The sequence below is a fragment of the Hemitrygon akajei genome, chromosome 23, assembly GCF_048418815.1.
Source record: "Hemitrygon akajei chromosome 23, sHemAka1.3, whole genome shotgun sequence".
NCBI classification, from domain to species: Eukaryota; Metazoa; Chordata; class Chondrichthyes; order Myliobatiformes; family Dasyatidae; genus Hemitrygon; species Hemitrygon akajei.
Genome location: NC_133146.1, coordinates 50,149,959 through 50,170,487, shown reverse-complemented (window position 1 = coordinate 50,170,487; position 20,529 = coordinate 50,149,959). Strand labels below are relative to the sequence as shown.

At 40.5% G+C, this 20,529-nt stretch overlaps 2 protein-coding genes across 3 annotated transcripts in view; one reads left to right on the top strand and one right to left on the bottom strand.

Moving 5' to 3' along the window:
• Positions 1-4,138, top strand: part of edrf1 (erythroid differentiation regulatory factor 1) — a 75,557-nt gene extending 71,419 nt beyond the window's left edge. For both annotated transcript variants that reach the window (XM_073027594.1, XM_073027595.1), the window contains one exon: positions 1,905-4,138. In XM_073027594.1, the coding sequence (XP_072883695.1) occupies positions 1,905-2,049 (145 nt within the window). In that variant the 3' untranslated portion in view covers positions 2,050-4,138. The remainder of the gene's footprint in view (positions 1-1,904) is intronic.
• An 80-nt stretch (positions 4,139-4,218) lies between these two features.
• mmp21 (matrix metallopeptidase 21) lies at positions 4,219-19,899 on the bottom strand. The gene is made up of 7 exons (XM_073027201.1): positions 19,750-19,899; positions 15,209-15,899; positions 14,833-14,972; positions 12,787-12,928; positions 5,809-6,066; positions 5,556-5,728; positions 4,219-4,863 (listed from the first exon to the last, which is right to left on the bottom strand). Exons 1-7 carry the CDS (start codon positions 19,897-19,899, stop codon positions 4,570-4,572), a joined length of 1,848 nt encoding a protein of 615 aa, XP_072883302.1. The 3' UTR covers positions 4,219-4,569.
• Positions 19,900-20,529: the final 630 nt, after the last annotated feature.

The following is a 20,529-nucleotide window of genomic DNA, read 5'->3' as shown; positions in this document are numbered from 1 at the left end:
ACATGAGGAATTCTGCAGATGCTGGAAATTCAAACAACACACACAAAATGCTGGTGGAACACAGCAGGCCAGGCAGCATCTATAAGGAGAAGCACTGTCAACGTTTCGGGCAGAGACCCTTCGTCAGACATCAAATGTTCCTTGTATGATAAACCTTTTGTTCCTGGAATCATCCTTGTGCTCCTCCTCTGAACCGTCTCCAATGCCAGCACATCTTTTCTTAGATGAGGAGCCCAGAACTGTTCACAATACTCAAGGTGAGGCCTCACCAGTGTCTTAAAGCCGCAACATCACATCTCTGCTCTTGTATTGTAGAACTCTTGAGATGAATGTTAACATTGCAATTGCCTGCCTGACCTGTCTCTACTTGCAAGTTAACCTTTAGGGTGTTCTGCACAAAGATTCCCAAGTCCCTTTGCTTCTCAGATTTTTGGATTTTCTCCCCATTTAGAAAATAGTCTGCACATTTATTTCTTTTACCAAAGTTGCATGACCATGCATTTTCCAACATTGTATTTAATTTAGGAGGGGGATTGAAAATCATTGTATTTCGTGTAGGAGGGAGATTGAAAACCTGGCTGAGTCGTGCCATAACAACAACCTCTTACTCAATGTCAGCAACACCAAAGAGCTCATTATTGATTTCAGGAGTAGAAAATCAAGGGTCCATGAGCTAGTCCTCATCAGAGGTGGAGAGAGTCAGCATCTTTAAATTCCTCAGTGTGATCATTTCAGAGGACCTGTTCTGGGGACAGCATGCAGGTCCAATTACGAGGAAAGCATGGCAGTGCCTCTGGTTCCTTTGGAGTTTGTGAAGATTCAGCATGACATGTAAAACTTTGACAAACTTCTATAGATGTGTGGTGGGCCTTTGAACGTAAAATCCTACAAAAAGTATTGGATACAGCCCAGTCTGCCATGGGTAAAGCCCTCCCCACCATTGCGCACATCTGCACAAAACGCTGTTATCAGGAACCCCATCACCAAAGCCGTGCTCTCTTCTCACTGCTGCCATCAGGAAGAAGGAACAGGAGCCTGAGGACTCACCAACAGGTTCAGCAACGGTTGTTAGTCCTTGGCTACAAGGAATGCAGCTCAGATACATCAAATACTGTTGTTTAATTTGTGAATGGGACAACTGTACTAAAGAATCTCATTACATTAAAAAGGATTGGCCACTCAGTTGGTTCCAAGGCAGATAAGTGTGGCATATAAGCCACTTGTAGATCCAACAAAGATAGTTTTGCGTCCTCGTCTTATAAAATTGGGGCTTATGAAAAATTTTATGGAAGAGGTGAATAACAAAGGTAAAAACATTCAATATTTGAGACAACAACACACACAAAATGCTTGGTGGAACACAGCAGGCTAGGCAGCATCTATAGGGAGAAGCGCTGTCGACATTTCAGGCCAAGACCCTTCATCAGGACTTGTCAGCGTCTTGGCCTAAAACGTCGACAGCGCTTCTCTCTATAGGTGCTGCCTAGCCTGCTGTGTTCCACCAGCATTTTGTGTGTGTTGTTGTTTGAATTTCCAGCATCTGCAGATTTCCTCGTGTTTGCAATATTTGAGACAGACGTTTCCCAAAATAACTGATGCCAAGATTCAGGAAGGCATTTTTGTTGGTCCACAAATCAGACAAGTCATCAATCACAGGCAGTTGGGACTGGAGAAGATCATGTGGAAGGCATTCAAGGATGTTGGAAAATTTTCTTGGCAAATACAGAGCACCAAAGTACATGCAGCTGGCTGACAACATGCTTCAAGCATACAAAACCAGGAAGTACAACATGTACAATATTATTTTTATTGAATATTTAATTTTTATTTAAAAAATTTAAATAGGATTTAATTCAGATTCTATAATTTTGGATTATTAAACTAATATCTTGTTTTTTTTATAGTGGAATTATGGATGATGAAATAACTTTGAAAGACTACAAACATGCCTATTCTACATTACTGCGGGCAACAGCAGATAAGGACACTACCTTACTACAAAGAGTGGAAATGATGCTGAGTTTATTAAAACAATTATCGTCTAGTTAATGGCTGCAAGATTTTTTCTGACTATTACTATATTTTGAGCATCATTCTAATGTCAACAAAGATGAACAAGACTTTATTTGAACAGTCAGTAATGTAACCTTTCAAAGATGATGCACCAACTTTTCAAGGGCTTCTTAGATCTATGGAGATATAATATGGCATTACCAGACTGGATACTACTAGCACCAAGTATGTATCACCAATTTAAAGCTAATTACTTGAAGCAATACTGTAATTTACCATTTGCTGCTGTAATGAAATTATAGGGAATCTAGGAACTTAGTCTGCATGAGAAATCTAGTTTCAAGCAAATTGGTAGTTATGGTGCTACGGTCAGCCATTCCATTCCTGAATTAAGGAGTGAGGTGAATGATTAATATTCCCCTCTATTGATGATTTTTTTCATGTCAGCTGAGTGTAGGATTATATCTGACAATGGTATCTTTTTCAATAGTTTCTTGAAACCTACTACCTCAAACTTTCCATATGAATAAGGTATTTGGTGAGAAACTGAGATCAGTATCCCAGCACGAGACACAAAAAAAGGAGGAAAATGGTAACAATAGCTAATTCCAGGCTTAACTATGTTTTTCTAATTGTAATTATATCCAACAAGTATGCAAATATATTTCAAAATATATCAGTGACTTGCTGTCTGAAATGTAGATCTTATTATTACAGGCACATGAGTGGCTCTAGCTAAATTGTGTAGAACAAAAAAGGTGTCAAAATAATACTATGCCCACCAAATCACCTTGCAAGACCATCTTGAGTGTCATAAACTGGTATTTGGAATATTTTGTAAATTACATAACTGTATAATATGTGAATATTAAACACCATTCACTCATGGTTTAAAAGCAATGTTGGAAAAGTAAGCAAAATGTTATGGTTTCAGTTCAAAATTAAGGAACCTGTGGTGACTTATCAGGCTCTTAGTATAAAGATCTTTTTTTCTTCTTAGAATTTCTGTTTCAGGAGGCAGGATTTATTCCCTAGCCATATTTAACTTTGAGAGGGTTTTCTATAATCTACAGTTTGTGCTGCACTATTACATTAGGTAGGACTCTGAAATAGCAGCAAGGGAATAGTAATATACTGTGTGTATAAACTAATAAGTTGGCAGGATTGGTTTCCAAGCAATTCTTAAGTAAAATAATGAATTTTACAAATTATGAAGAAATATTTAGATTTTCTGTAAACCATTTGATGCCTATTGTGTGACCAGAGGTAGAGTGGTATATTTTATGCTACAGATAATGCACTCAGTTCAGAAAAGATTTTAATTGCATAGCTTACAAATTGGGACTGATATTAAGAGTTCCAAAGGAATAACTGTAAAACTCTTTGAAGTGTTCTACCATCATGGAAAGTGCTATATAGAGGTTATATTTTGTATGTTGCATATTGTGTTCAACATGTTAAATATCTGCAGTTTCATAATTGTTTTAATAAAGAGTATTCAATAGTGTGATCTTGAGATTTTCAAGGTTTATATTGTGCATCTTGTATAATAATGGAACTTTGCTAACAAGTTGTAAAGTTTGTAATTAACTGTAGATAATTTAAAACAATGTGCAATGATCACCAATGGGCAAATTTGAATGCAAAAATTGTAAATCAGGGCTCAATATTTATATTGTAACTTTAATGTACAATTTGAATGCATAACAAGCATGTATTTGTAATTTGGAATGACTAACTATCTTCTAATTAGTTATGTCTATGAAAATTATGGTATGTTATCCTGTTATTTTATTCATAGTTTTATTTCCTTGTCCTTAAAAGCTATTGCTTTTTTTTGTTGTTTGAGTGAATTTTATTTAAGGAAAAGTCTGAATTCATCAAGAGATTTCGGGTGATTGGTAAAAGCTTATGTAGATTGAGCTCAGAACTAATTTTGAGTGGAAAAACCTGGTTGTTTATAGTTTACCATAATTCTTTTTCATGATTGTAAACTTTTATAATTAGGAGTCTGGTTGTCATCAAACCTGGATGACATTGTGGCATTTAAATACTCAAATATATTTGTGGGGGAGGAGTTTGTCCTGCTGCCAATAGTGAAATACATAATACCATGTCACATTTTTAAATAAAATATATTTAATAAAAAAGAAATTTCTTGTCCTTTACATTGGTACTGTACAAGTATCTACCCTGAAAGTTGGTTGCCAATTAGTGAAAAGTTATAACTATCTATGCAGTAGATATTTAGAAAAACAATTTAAGCATACTTTTTAATACATCCATGGTGTTTACATGTAGAGTAATGCATATTAAGTTTGACACATTTAAAGATTCTTTTAACCAAGTTTTAAAGATAATTGGAGGTGTGATATTTTGTCTCAGATATCAATGCTTATACTTAAAACGTTCTTTTATCCTTTAAGGTTTTTTGGCATAAATCTAAAGGGTTACATATAAAAGCAGGCTAATTTGCAATTCAAAATGGCCTTTGTCATGTTTTAATTCCTATAATTTGTATTTAAATTTCTAATGGAGGTGTACCAAGTTCAACAGCTAGTTTAGCAAAGAATAATGAACATTACAAATATCAAACCACTGTTCTGAAATATTTCTTTTGGGCAATAAACCATTCATTGGCAATACTGGGTTCTGCCTTTTATCCCAATTATCAACTACTTTCCAAAAGAAATTATCTTTGAAGATAAAGATTGATTGGTAGTAATACGAGTAGTATACAGCATTGAGATTTTCAATGGGATGATCATTTAGCATTACAGGTGGGAATACATCAATGATTCTTTTTGGATATCCGTTAACTTGGTTGGTATTCATGTTGAAAGTAGTCACCTGTAAAGAAAATGGATGTCATTAAATACAGGAAGTGTAATCTCCTTTAAAATATACCTGTATCATAATTAGATATCTAAAAAGACAAACATTTAGAGTCTCATGACTGTAACGACAGCCATTCATGTCAACTTTAAAATCAGAGTTAAGGTCTTTGTGATAACCATGTTTAACAAATGTAATCCCCTTAAAAACGTTAATGTCTTACAACTTTACAGTATTAGAATTTGTTTCTGGCCAGCTTATGACCAAACACTGATGCATCTTTTTGACTTCTGTTAATTTCAGTTATTAGTTTTTGGTATAGCAAGTATAGAAACAAAATCTCATCCCAAAGAAGTGAAATGTATCAGAAAAATACAAGCATTATCTATGGTTGGATGTCTTTTGAAAGTTCATATTATGTAAATTGTCTCATTGTTCCTGAGACTTATGCAAGAACTTGATCATGTCAGTCAAATGCAATTTGCCTTGGCTTTCCATATCTAGCATGATTTTATAAGTGCTATTAGTTTTTTTTAACTAATTCTTGTCTATAAATGTCTTCTCAGCAACAGTGGAGAATCAACCCATCTGTCTCATTTCTTGCACACTATTCCTATCGCATTATGCTTAATACCCTCAGGAGTGAAAATGCTTTGCATCTGTCATATGCAGCCCCAGAATAAGTTGGGGGGGGGGGGGAAACTTACATTTGGACCTTTAAAGAAATATATGTGTTGGTCTCTCCTGTCATAAAAAGCTGCATCGATTGGCCCTTTCACACCTGGAAAGCCTTCAGAAATTAACATGGGATAGCTGTTTCCCTCTGCATCCATTGTGAATGTTTGATCATTTTCATTATCATATCTCCAATACTGAGTACCTGTGTAAGAGCACAAATTAGCATTGATAGCAACTTGCATGAATAAATGTTTTTTTAAACTGTTTTGATTATTACATCACCTTTAAAGAAATAGATGGCATCTTTTGTCCACGTCCATACATGTACAATAGCATCAATTCCACTACTTGGGATTCCTTGCCATCCAATTGAGATTGCAATGGGATCTCCATAACGTGTTCGATTATTCTGATTTTCATAAAGCCAATACAATTCATTTCTGAAGAAGTATGTGTTAAATTGAAATATCAACTCTCCATATTGATTTTTCTCCTTGTGAATCCAGTCAAATACAGTGTCAAAAGGACTTGCACATATACCTAAGGAGAATAAAGGATGTAAATCTGCTGTCATTTTTTGTAATGTTTGCTTAAGAATAGCTGTTAGATGCGAGCCTTAAAATACCGTTGCAATAAGAAGCAGTTATGTGTATTGCAACAGCAGTATTGTGTAATAGTGTTTTGTAGGATTTTTCAAAGCATATTCTGTACTTTTAGCTTTTTCTTTCCTGCACCATCACTATCTCCAAGGTTGCTTATCAAATAATTTAATTTGGATCACTCATAAAAAAGGATGAAAATTTGCATTTGTCTAGACAATTTATGAAGAATTCTTTATGGAGAAAATTTAAGAACGTGTCTGTTACACAAGAACATACCAAAGCTAGATATTAGGTGATGGGCGTTTCCCCTCAATAGAATATACATCTGGAATCTTTTGCTAGAACAATGATCTTCAATGCAATTCTATAAATCTTCAGTATCATTACAAATTGCAGGGAATTCTAGATCAGCTGAGTCAGTGGGCCAAGGAATGGCAAATGGAGTTTAATTTGGAAAATCAGATCAATGTAGGATTATCTTGGTGGATATAAGGACCCTAGGGTGCCTTGAGGAACAGGGACCTAGGCATTCAAGTCAATGGTTCCCTGAAAGTGGAGTCACAGGTAAACGGTGGTGAAGGAAGATAGGCCAGATGTCAGGGTAAGTGTGAAAGCTGGAAGGTCATTATGCAAGATGCTGATGAGGCCACAGTTAAGGGTATAATGTACAACTTTTGTTATCCCACTGTAGGAAAGATGTTACTAAATTAGAGTGCAGAAAAGATTTACAAGGATGTTGCAAATACTTGAGGGAAAATGTATGGTCATGTACTTTGGTAATAGAAATAAATGTACGGACTATTTTTTAAACGGGGAGAAAATCCAGGAATCTGAGATGCAGAGGGACTTGGGAGTCCTTGTGCAGAACACCCTGAAGGTTAACTTGCAGGTTGAGTTGGTGGTGAGGAAGGCAAATGTCATGTAGCATTCATTTCAAGACATCCAGAATATAAGAAAAGTGATGCTGTCGCTTTGCAAGGCACTGGTAAGGCCTTATCTTGAGTACTGTGAAGATGAGCTGCCACTGGAAAGGGTCCAGAAGGATGTATAGCATCCATTAGTCTTGCAAGACCATGGATCTGCACCTGGAAAGTCGTCTCCAGGGTGCAGGCCTGGGCAAGGTTGCATGGAAGACTGGCTGTTGCCTATGCAGCAAGTTTCCCTCTTCATGCCACCGATGTTGTCCAAAGGAGGGGCAAGGGCTGATATAGCTTGGCACCAGTGTTGTTGCAGGAGTTGCCAGAACGAGGTTGAAGACAACGTTGGACTGTCTTAGGGACTCCAGCTCTGGATTTGTCCTCAGGGTTTATTCCCGAAGCCTTTCCCATGAGTGGGTATGGCCGCAAGGCAGCGGAAGTTTGAAATCAGTTTTCCCTCTCTTAGATGGACTGCCTTCCCAGGCTGACAAGCTCCATCTACCCAATGATTCCAGAAATAAAAAGGTTATCATACGAGGAATGTTTGATGACTGCGTCTGTACTCACTGGAATTCTGAAGGATGAAGGGGGATCTCAGTGAAACCTTTTGAATATTGAAAGGCCTAGATAGAGTAGATGTAGAAAGGATGTTTCTCATGGTGGGAGAGTCTACGACAAGAGGGCACAGCCTCAAGATAGAGGGGTGTCCTTTCAAACAGATGCAGAGAAATTTCTTTAGCCAGAGGGTGGTGAATTTTTGGAATTTGTTGCCACATGCTTCTGTGGATGCCAGGTTGTTGGGTGTATTTAAGACAGAGATTGATAGGTTCTTGATTGGACATGGCATCAAGGGTTACAGGGAGAAGGACAAGAAAAAAAAGGATCAGCCATGATTGAGTGGTGGAGCAGACTTGATGGGCTAGATGACCTAATTCTGCTCCTATATCTTATGGTCTTATAGGGGAGAGGGTGGGCAAGTTGGAATGTAGGAGACAGGTAATCTTAGATCTACATATATATATATATATATATATATATATATATATATATATATATATATATATATAGTAAATCTATACATATATTAGTATAATCATACACAAAATCATGAGGGGCATAGATGAAATGAATGGACTTTGTCTCCCTCAGCATTGTGGAATCAAGACAGTTTAAGGAGAGCAACACACACAAAATGCTGGTGGAACACAGCAGGCCAGGCAACATCTATAGGGAGAAGCACTGTTGATGTTTCGGGCTGAGACCCTTCGTCAGGACAGTTTAAGGACAGAAAGGTTTAATAGGAACTTCACAAGCATTTTTCGTACACACAAAATGTGGTATGTTTGTGAAATGAGCTGCCAGAAGAAGAGATTGAAGCAAGAACCATAATAATCCACAGAAGTCAACTGGAGGAGGTACATGGATAGGAATGAGTTTGAAGGTTATGAGCCAAATATTGGGCGGTATGGTAGTGTAGCTCCTAGTGCATCACTTTACAGGACTACCTGTAAGATTGAGGTTCAATTCCTGCCATTGTCTGTAAGAAATTTGTACTTTCTGCCCCTGACCGCTTTGGTTTCCACTCACATTCCAAAAATGTACAGTTAGGGTTAGTGAGTTGTGCGCATGTATATTGTCACCAGAAGCATTGTGACACTTGAAGGCTACCCAGTACAATCCTGTTTTGATTTGATGCAAATGACACATTTTACCATATGTTTTAATGTTCATGTAACAAAGCTAATGTTTTCTCTATCTTTAAATGGAAGTAGCTTGGATGGACTTTGGTCAGCATGGACCAATTGGGCTGAAGGGCCTGTTTTAGTGGTATATTAAGTTTATGACTCTGCACTGCATCATTGGTTTGTGATACACATTTCCGGTATTGATGTGGTATGTTTTTTCAACTAGTGAAATATTTGAAGACAATATTGCCTAGCCAACAGTTTGACTTTTGCTGGGGCCTTGAATCATATTATCATGATGGTGCTTGCCATAGGCTGCTACCAGTACAAGTCTTAATTCTGTACCACCACATGGCAAGTATCTAGGTAAATAAGTAACCTTTCAAGGCACACCTTCTTCACCATCATCCCCAACAAACCTACACTTGTTCCTCTGCAATTCTTTTCCCCAGTTCCTAACATTTGCTGCCACTTCCAGCTCTATTTCTTCTCTGGAGTAAATAATATTACATATAGTTATGTTGTAACCTTACGATTGCATTTTGTATCCCAGCTGATGCCTTCAGAGATCCATGGACATTCACAATATTTAAATCCTCAGCACTTTTGAGGAGCCTACAATTTATTATGCAAGCCTTGATATTCTCCCACCAATGCTAAAGACATGGTAACAGCATTGTGTCAGAAAAGTGAATAATGACCATTAGGCAAAACAGTAGACATACGCAGGCATTGCAGGAGGTGCATGTGGCCATTCCCTTCTCAAAATGATACTATGATTCATTTTGGAATTACTGTCTGTAACGTCATTGATGGGAGGATAGTCATGGGTTACATAAAGATGTTGATCAACTGAGCAATGGTTGATAAATTCTGAAAATGGGTAATTAATTTTAGACTTGCACAGCACAGAAACATGATCTTTGACTACCATGAACAGACTGAACATCTGTCAAGAACGCGGCCGGATGGACCCAAACGCAGGACGCAGACACTGAAGTACTAGGGGGAGGGCAGGATGGGGATGCCATGGCACTTAAGGGTAGAGCTGGGGTTCAGGTAGATAGAGTTGGGGCAGGCAGAGTGGAGCGGGCTCCCGGAGTTCAGGCAGGCAGAGCGGAGTGGGCTCCTGGAGTTCGAGTTCAGGTAGACAGGCTCCCGGGGTTCAAGCAGGCAGGCAGGCAGAGTGGAGCGGGCTCCCGGAGTTCAGGCAGGCAGAGCAGAGTGGGCTCCTGGAGTTCGAGTTCAGGTAGACAGGCTCCCGGGGTTCAAGCAGGCAGGCAGACAGGTCCCGCGGGGTTCAGGCAGGCAGGCAGACAGGTCCCCGGGGTTCAGGCAGGCAGGCAGACAGGTCCCCGGGGTTCAGGCAGGCAGGCAGGTCTAGGTGGCTGGATAGGCTGGCAGAGACCCCTCCCTGGGCGGGCCACATATATCCCGGGAAGGGCCGCCTCCCAGGCAGAAACACCGGAGGCCTGGGCACGACGTGAACCCCTAGGCGGGTGCGGGGCACAATCCCAGGGTTCGGGCGGAAAAGGAGGACGAGGCAGAAGAGAGCCTTCCCTGGGCGTGCCTCATATGTCTTGGGTAGGGTCGCCTCCCAGGCGGAAACACTGGAGGCCTGGGCATGACACGGACCCCTAGGTGGATGCGGGGCACAATCCCAGGGTTCGGGCAGAAGGGGAGGACGGGGCAGAACTCCCGCCGGGCAGCGGCAGGTCGGCCGGACCTGCCCGACGGAGGCAAGGGGTAGGAACGGGCATAGGTCCAGGGTGACCAACACAAGTCATGATAACAGGAAAATCGGGAACGGCCGGCAGACAGCGCGACCGTGCAAACAAAACAAACGAGCGGCGAAGCGGGACCAACGCGTGGGAAGAAAGGTGGGGGAGCAGACCAACCTGGCAGTACTGGCACGGGGCAGAGAAGCATGATGAAGGGTATTTCTGAGCCCGGACAGGATAACAGAATGCAAAGAAGAGTTTGGAGCCGGCGGAGAAACAGGAAATAGAACAAAACAACCACCCGCCTGGTCCCAGTCCCAAGGCCCCTTATAAACACCTGCAGCTCAATGAGTTACAGGTGTGCCTCCTTGAGCCAGGAGGGTCCTAACTAGATCACGGGTGACGGAAACGACAACTGCAGGACCCGGAGTCCGGAGCCCCCGGACCGGATCAAGACCCAGAACGCGGATTTCGGACCGGACCCTGACAACATCAAGAAACCATCTATATTTATCCTATTTACTAACATCTTTACTGTCACCTTTGTTGTCTTGGTGATTTGTGTATTTGTCCAGGCACTTAATGATTGTTCTAAGAGTACTCCCCTTTACCACCACCCCAGGCAGTTTGTTCCAGATTGCTACTACCTGGTGAAAAGAAGAAATCCTCTAATGTCTTCTAATCCTCATCCTAAACCTATGTCCTCTATTTTTGGAAATCTGTTGTTGGTAAGTTTCTCACTGTCCCCCCTCTGCTCCTCATAATCATAAATATCTCAGTCAATACCATCTTGGTCTCCACTCCAATGAAAACAAGTCCATCCTATCTAATCTCCCCTCATAACTGATAGGTTCCACCTAGTCTGGATGCAGTGGAAATTTATTAGGATATTGTTTCTTTGTTCCAAACCAAGAAGCATCCATTGGCATTTTAATGCATTTTGTTAATATAGACTTGAGTTCTGAAGACTATAACTTAAATCAGATCTTTTATTCAGATGTCTTATTTGAAACCAAACTGAGCATACATCTTCACATCCATTAAATAGCTTAGAAAGTTCTACTTTTACAAAGTTCTGTGTTTCCCTAATTAGACTGTGGAAAGACTGAGCTATAGCTATCTTGTATTTGACCAAGCTCTTCTTAAAAAAAAACCTCAAATTCCAATGTCTGGTAAACTTTGCTTCCTGTGTTTTCCTCTCTATCCCACTGATACACCTCCAGTCCTCCCATCCTGGTTTCCTTTCCAACAACCAATTTTCATTTCTGTCTCTCTCCTAGTTGCATTCACATATTATCCACACACTTTACCCACTCCATCTAGCTCCAACTGCCCTTCATCTTTTCTTAATGGGTACCATTAACACTTCTTATCTATCAGATTCCAGCACTCACAGCCTTTGCACATATTGCAGCATTTTTCTCTACCTTCACTCCTTCCTCACTCACCTGGCTTCATCTGCCTTTTCTCCTTGTCTATTCCACCCATTACCCACCTACCTATCCCCCAACTTGCCCCACTTAGTTCACATTCACCCTGTGACACCTGTTTTAACCCTTCCCCTCTCTTTATGCAGGGTTTCCACCTGAAATATTGATAATTCCTTCCATGCACACCACCTGTCAAAATATAGACTGACAATCTGAATTCTTCCAATAGCACATAATGCTGCAGGAAGTCAGCAGATCAGGCAACACCTATGGAGGAGAATAAACATTTTATGTTTTGGGCGAAGACCCTTCATCAGGACAGGAATGGGGCAGAAGCTAGAATAAAAAAGTGGGGAGAAGGTCACCTCTCTCTGAATCCCCACCTTTTTCCTGTTATTCCACTGTCCAATGTCCTCTCTTATTAAATTCCGTCTTATTCGTCCCAGTACATCTTCTGCACATAACCTCTCAACTTCTTACATCATTTTCCCATCCCATCCACCCACCTTGCCCTTCACCAGCCTGCCAGCTTCTACTCCTCCCCCTCCCCACTTTATTCTGTCTTCTCCTCCCTCAATGAAGAGTCTTAGCTCAAAACATTAACTGTTTATTTCCCTCCATTGATGATGCCTGACCTGCGATCCTCCGGCATTTTATGTGATTTGCTCAAGATTTCCAGCATCTCCAAATCTCTTGTGCTGAAGAGTTCCTCAGCAATAGTATTTCGTTTCTAAATGCTTAAATCTATATTAAGCCACTGTATGTGGCTTAGCTTAAACCTCTAAATCTTATATTTTGTAGTTGCTTCTTGCTTACTAGCTCCACAAACTAATGAAAATATCTTGAATGTTTCAATCATATTACCATCTTCTGTCAGAATTTAAATTTGAATTACATGTTCTTACCGTAGAGTTGCTGAATGGCTTTTCTGTCAAGCCAGTCCAGTTCAAATGTTGAATCCTGTGGGATATAGCTGGGCTGCATTATCGAACCTGTCCTGTAGCTATGAGGCAAACCCAGTACATGACCTAGTTCATGGACAGCCACCTGTATATTGGACAGATTGGAATGTTTCACAAATTTACTTAATCAAAAGACTTTTTTTTTACACATAGGGAATGCTTCTTTTGTAATTTCAATCCTAGATAAATTTATAAATTAAAATATTGAAGATAATTGCCTTCAGGGTTGTTTTCATAAATGTGCATCAAAGCCTAGTCAGGATGTATGAAGAGATGCACAATCTATATACACAATCTGGAAAGCTATTGATACCATAATTAGTTTTAATTTCCTGGAGAAAGGGAAGAATCCTTTGTCCCATGGCCATCTATTGATCTTCTCAAATGGTAAATACAACTAAATGTAAAATAAGTTTGGCGGTTTACTTCTGCATTGTGTAGATAACTGTGCAAGTCCTTTATCTATAGCTAGCTCTCTTTTAAAAATTATTTGTGGAATCTGATTCTGCTGCCTTTTCAACTAGGCGATCAGAAACTCTGAGTAATTTATCTTTCCTCCTGAAGTTCTTCCTTGTTGGAATTTTCCTCCCAACTTTTAACTGCGGAAATTATAAGGCAATAATTAAAGGCTACCAGTATCACTGTGTTGTTCTTGCACATTTGAAATCAAGCAACTAATTTGCTGAGTTATTTTCTTTCCATTGTTTAATGGGAAGAAAATAATTGAGGAAATTATTTCTGCCATCACACTATACAATAAACCTCACACTCATATCATAGCACTTCTGATTCATAACTGTTCTAGGAAAACCTAATTGACCTATTCTACTTAGCATTAAAAGTCATGATGGAGTTCTGTTACACCCTACTTCTTTTAGCTTATCATTCCTAATTAAGCACTTGTCGCTGACTTTGTTTGATTCTGTTAACACAGCCATATCACTATCCAATGTGGCAATCTATGAAACTTACAGTACTTACATTGCATATATTAAACTCCATTAATTAATGTGACCTTTGGTTCCATAAGGTTGTTATAGCTGGGAGTGGTAATGGGGACAAATCCCAATACTTACTAATGGTTCCAAAGATTTGCGCCTCAAATAGTCTCTGACAACCAAGTGCAGCTCTTGACCTTCACATGTGACTTAGCCACAATTCCATTGACACAAGAAGGGGCAAAGGTGGGTTACAGGCACCTTAAAACCAGTCACTTTGGGCAAATGGGGCTCATCAGCCAGGGTTGGCAGCTCAACTAGGAGAAGGAAAACAATGATCCCAAACCTTCACTCCCTTGCGGCTGTACCGAATCATGGGGAAGGCTTCAGGAGCAACCCCCAAGGGAAAATGCCAGAACTAGAGTCTCTAAGGCAGTCCTGCATTGAGAGCAACTCCAGTGACATTGCTGGACCCAAACAATCTTTCCTTTTTATCTTTCTGTTGTTTTTTTAGGTTCATCAGATGCGTGGAGAAGGGAAGCTTGCTACATGGGTAACAGCTTGTCTCCATATTGTACTGCCCTGGCTTGCATATCTGGACAGCTGGAATGCAGCATCCATGGTCAACCCTGACCAACGAAGACCAAAGTGACCTTTGTCATTTTAGCTATCTTCTCAATGTTACCGGTGATTTTCTGTATATTTCAATAACCCATTAAGTATGGACATTGCCTTTTTTCCTGATCCTATGTGTGTGTTACAGCACAATTCTCTACGCTGCCTGTTTGGCGTCCAGTTTCAGAATATGCACGGTCAAGTAACTGCAATTTTTAACAATACCATCTGCTTTGATTGATTCCGTGAAAGCACAGTGTATCTGCACAAATCACTGGTTTGTGGAGGTGAGAGAAGTGGATTCACTTTACAGATAACTGGCAGTTCCAATCCAAGTTTCTTCAGCAAAGAATTTTAGGAGCACCTAATTGAATTTGCAAGAAATCAGTGAAAGGCAGAAATAAATGAGGGGTAAAAATGCTGGGGGAATACTTACTTTCAGTAAGCTAATTCCATTCCTATTGCTTGGAGTAGTAAAATGATCGTCATCATCAAAGTGAATATCACCTAATTGCCATGCATGAGCAAACTCCTGCCCATTGCCATCAAATGCCCGTGTGCAGCCCATATGGCGACCTACAGCGAATGAAAATAGATTTTCATGTTAGCTGATCATTATTCAGACTATTACATAAAACAGCTTGTACAAAATGCTTGAATGTAAAAAGAATCACAATTTTTGTGGTAAAATATCCCACTTATTGAATTTATTCATTACTATGCTCATCTAGTAACATAACAATCTATTTTGTTCATGCTTTAGTAAATGACTTTATGACTAAGACATGCATTTAAAAAGCCATCAACTTTACCTTTTCCAAAGCCAAGTTTTATGTCGACCATTGAAGCAGGGGAATCAGTATTCTCTTCAAACTCTAAAGGGATAACTTCACTCCACATCCTAAAAGCCATTTTCAGCACACGTTTCTGGTCTTCAACAGATAGCTGATTGCTATAACCTTCACCCATCAAACGCCATGTTAGCTTTGATTTAGAAAAGGCCATTTTCGCTGCCTTACTATCCATATTGGAGTCAACTGGCAATACTTTATGTGTGGGAGAAAATAACAATTGCAAAAAACGCTTCTTGCGTGCCTTGGAGCCTACAGTCCTGTTATTAGAGTCACTGTTATCAGTTGCCGTGTTGTTGAAACCAACAGTCTGGTTGACAGTGGATGTCTCATTGTCTAATGCGATATCATTGGACAGGACTCTATCTGGGACCCCACAGCGTGGTTTGTTCATTGCTCCTTTAGTGGCTTTATCTAGTTCTCCAGTCACAGGTATGCCATTGGCCTTCTGGAACTGTTTTAAAGCTCCTGTATATGCAATACTTTTATTGGGATCAGCCCTAGATTGTTCTCTTTGTTTAGAAATAGATGACCCTTCTTCAATAAGATCCAGTAAGTCTTTCGGAGCTGGATGCTCATCTGCAATATTCTTCTGGTACTTGATATTGTCCCAGTTTACTTGTTGAGTCCATCCATATTTGGACAGGTATTGCTTAAAAAATATATTTTACAAGATTCAGGAAATGCACCACACATCAAACAATAAGAAATTAAACTGATCAATGAATATGCAGACAAAAACTTAAGGATAATGTAACGAGTATTTTGACCCAGGATGGCATGGTTTAAAGCCAAAATATAACTAGTTGAAGTCAATTTTTTACTTTATTGAAATACTGCACAGAATAAGCCCTTCTGACCCCTCGAGCCACGCTGCCCAGCAATCCCCCAATTTGATCCTAGCCTAATCACGGGACAGTTTTCAATAATCAAATAATCTACCAACCGGTACATCGTTGGATTATGGGAGGAAACCAGAGCACCCGGAGGAAACCCATGCAGTCACGGGGAGAACATACAAACTCCTTACAGACAGCAACAGGAACAGTACCCTGACCACTGTTCCTGTAAACAGTTATACTAACCACTATGCTACCATGCCATCCCCTTTTCTACATCATCTACAACACACACGAGTCAGTCCTCATTATTTTTCATGTTTAGTCACTGCTGAATTATGGAGAATAATGACGGGTGAGATGCACAGAGGCAAGAGGTGCCGTTGTTGTCTACCAGCTCCAGTGACCTCAATTTGATTCCAAGCTTCAGCACTGTCCGTGTAGAAATTTGCACGTTCTCCCTTTGGCAATGCGAGTTTTCCTCATGCTTTCCTCCCACACCCCAAAGATGTGCTGGTTCAGAACTTAATTAGCTACTGCAAGTTTCCCCCGGTAAATGGAAGGTGGAAGGATCAGAAGGGAGTTGATGCAGGAGAGAATAGGTTACTATGAGATCTAGTCTGGATTCTGTAGGCTAACTGGCCTCATTCCTATCTTGTGCAAAAAACATGAAATACAAATTCAACCCATTTGGCCCAAAGTCTTAGCCTTTAAATTGGTATTTCATATCTTTTAAGTATCAAAATCAGGTTTAATATCACTGGCATATATCACGAAATGTGTTAGCTTTGTGGCAGCAGTACAATGCAATATATAGAAATAATGTGAATTACAGTAATATATATATATAATGGTTGTTAAATAAATAGCACATAAGAAGTAGTAAAAAGTAGCGAGGTAGTGTTCATGGATTCAATGTCCATTCAGAAATCAATGGCAGAGGGAAAGAAGCTGTTCCTGAATCATCGAATGTGTGTCTTCAGGCTTCTGTACCTCCTTCCTGATGGTAGCAGTAAGAAGAGGGCACGTCCTGGGTGATGGGGGTCCTTAACAAAGGACACCGCTCTTTGAAGATGTCCTAGATACTGTGGAGGCTGGCAGCCCATATGCTGAGCTGATTAATTTTACAAATTTCTGCAGCTTATTTCGATCCTGTGCAGTCGGTCCCCTCACCCTCCCTCACCATAACAGATGGTGATGCAGCCAGTTAGAATGCTCTCCACATGGCATTTGTATAAATCTCCTCAAACCAAAGTTAGAAGAAAAACTGTTCCTCTAAAAACAGGAATAATTTGGGACACAAGCAGGGAGAATAGTCGCAAAGTTGGAAAACGTTGGTGCAATAGCCACAGCTCTATACTCCATCCTTACACATCTGGAGAAGAAGGATGCTTATGTGAGAATGCTGTTCAGTGTTCAACACCATAATAATCCTCCAGGCTCGACAAGAAGCTCGGAGACCTCGGCCCTCACCCTCCCTTGTGTAGCTGGATCCTGGACTTCCTGTCAAATCACCGGCAGATGGTAAGAGTGGGCTGCCTCACATCTGCCCCTCTGACCCTCAACACAGGTGCCCCTCAGGACTGTGTCCTAAGCCCCCCCCCTTTACTCTCTGTATACCCATGACTGTGCCACCACCCATGGAGAGAATGGAGAAAAGATGGCGGCTCACAGCAGCGTGCAGCAGCCACTTAAGGATGAATATCTGTTATCTGTTAAGTAGCATGCCGTGCACAATCCTGATTTGATGGAGGCGGACGTGTGAAGCACGGAGGAACGTCTGGTGAAACTTCTGACATGCCTCTTTCACTGCCGCTGCTACTACGCGATCGGAAAATCTCTGGAGAGGAAGGCCCCGAATCCTCGGCTTTGCCTGTTGCTTGGCGGCCGGGGTCGAAGCGCTTGACAGAGATGGTGCTCGGTGTCAGAGGGCTGGTCGGAGGCTCGAAGTTTTCGGATGGACTCAGAGTTGGCTGTGGTCGGGTGCTTCCAGAGGCTGCATCGGCAAGTTTGCGGTGCTGCAGGTTCATGGCAGGAAGAGTTTTTCTTCCTTCTACTGTCTACGTGAGATGATGGGCTATCGAGGACTTTGAGACTTTTTGTACCGTGCCCATGATCTGCTCTTATCAAATTACGGTATTGCTTTGCACTGTTGTAACTACATGTTATAATTATGTGTTTTTTGTCAGTTAGTCTTGGTCTGTCTTGTTTTTCTGTGATATCATACTGGAGGAACATTCTATCATTTCTTAATGCATGCATTACTAAATGACAATAAACGAGGACTGAGTGTCCTCACAATCTAATCTAATCTAAAACTCCAATCTGCTAATTAAATTTGCTGATAAATTTAATTTGGAGGCTGCGGCCCATATGATGAGCTAATTTTACAAATTTCTGCAGCTTATTTCAATTGATTGATTGGCCTTATCTCAAATGATAATGAGGCAGCCTACAGAGAAGAAGTCATCACCCTGACACGTTACCCTCAATGTTGCAAAAACAAAAGAGCTGGTTGTAGACTACAGGAGGAATGGAGACAGGCTAACCCCTATTGACATCAATGGATCTGGGGTTGAGAGGGTGAACAGCTTGATGTTCCTCAGCATAAACATCACCGAGGACCTCACGTGGTCCGGCTGTGTGGTGAAAAAGGCACAACAGCGTCTCTTTCATCTCAGACAGAGGAAGGCGCTTTGTATGGGCCCCCAAATCCACAGGGGCACAATTGAGAGCATCCTGACTAGCTGCATCACTGCCTGATATGGGAACTGTACTTCACTGAAGGTATGATTCATGTAAGGTATGATTATGTTAGCTGGCCTGTTAATATTATACTACATACTATTTATTATAAGTTACTACAAATTGCACATTGCACACTTAGAGACATAACGTAAAGATTTTTACTCCTCATGTATATGAAGGATGTAAGTAATACAGTTAATTCAATTCAAGAAAGACTCAGCAAATGTTGCTTGAGTAATCTGTTGTGTGTTTGGGAAGCCTGAACTCATCACAGAGTGAGCATATTGTAATGCTAACCCAAATGGCTCATTCACTGAATAAAGCCACCCTTTTCCACACGTCTGCTGTTGATCAATGGCTCCTCTCTACTTCAGTACAATACAATCAACCTTAGAAAGCTTATTGCGAGATTGGGGGAAAAATCATTCCGCTTCTGATATTATTGTCAATTTGTAATTAACAGGTAACGACGTCTGCACTGTAATAGAAGTGTAATTAATTCTCCCTTTGGGTTATGTTATCTTTCGGTGAGATTGCTTCCATTTTGTGATTTGTAGTTGTTAAATACGATTGTGAGCTTGTGAATAAGTTTCGTGACGTTTATTTTCAACAATTATGATTTAGGATTTCCAGTTGTGTTCTTCAGCAGATGAAGGGAATTGAAACTAATAGAGAGAAAAAAAAACACTGTTAACGTGTTAAAAACTATTAGGGGATGCAGAAGGATTTCTGAAATGTCCAAACTGAAGATAAGTTACACAAGACTATGTTTAATCGACAGGCTGTTTATCAAAGCACCTAGCCCAAAATTGCAATCTCCTCCACTTCGCAGATGGAGAAATCAAGAAATTAAGCCCATATCGCTGAAGAAGATTTCAGTGCGTTAAGTTACGCTGGCGAGGCGTGCTCACTTACCTCCGCGGCCACCTGGTCAAGGATGAGCGGCGCCCAGCGTTGCAAGGACGGCGCCACGTCCGAGCGGTCGCGGTTGTGGAAAGGTTTCTCGCAGTTGGTCCGGACAATGGCGGAAACGGACAGCAAGCTCAACTGTAAAGCTAGCCACATTGCTGATGGCTTCGCAAATGTCTACTCTGGCACTGGCCACCGTGCGAGGAGTTTGAATTTATGTACCACAGATTCTTTGACCCAACCCACCCTCAAACAATTCTTAACCTTAAGTAACTTCTTTAAGGCAACGAATCTCTCTGGTGATTTATTAGCCCCTCAATGATACATTTACTGGAATATTATTTTGTAAATTAAACACCAAGGTGTTGCGCCCTTTTGTTCTGCATTTGTAAGGGTGACATGCTGAGATCTGTCACCAAGATGAGGTCAGTTTCTCCTCTACACTTGTGCTTTTAGTAAACAACATATTTAAGGAATGTAAATTTGACGGCTGACCTTGAGTTACCAGTGTTGAGCCGAATTGGAGAACTTTAATTCAATTGCAATTTCGTGTTTTCCAGTTTAGTTCACTGTTGTGACTTTGTTTTGCATTTTAAAAAGCCTTCCTTTTCAAAACAAAAATCCTCCCCTCGATTAAAAAGGACAGCCGCACATCGGAAGGAACGGAGTTTGCGAACTCTTCAGTAAATAGTCACTCGGGACTGAACAAAGCTGTCGAGGGTTTCAGGACGCTGATAAAAACAAACTGTAAATTTTCAGAGTTGACACCAATTTGCCGGTTAATTT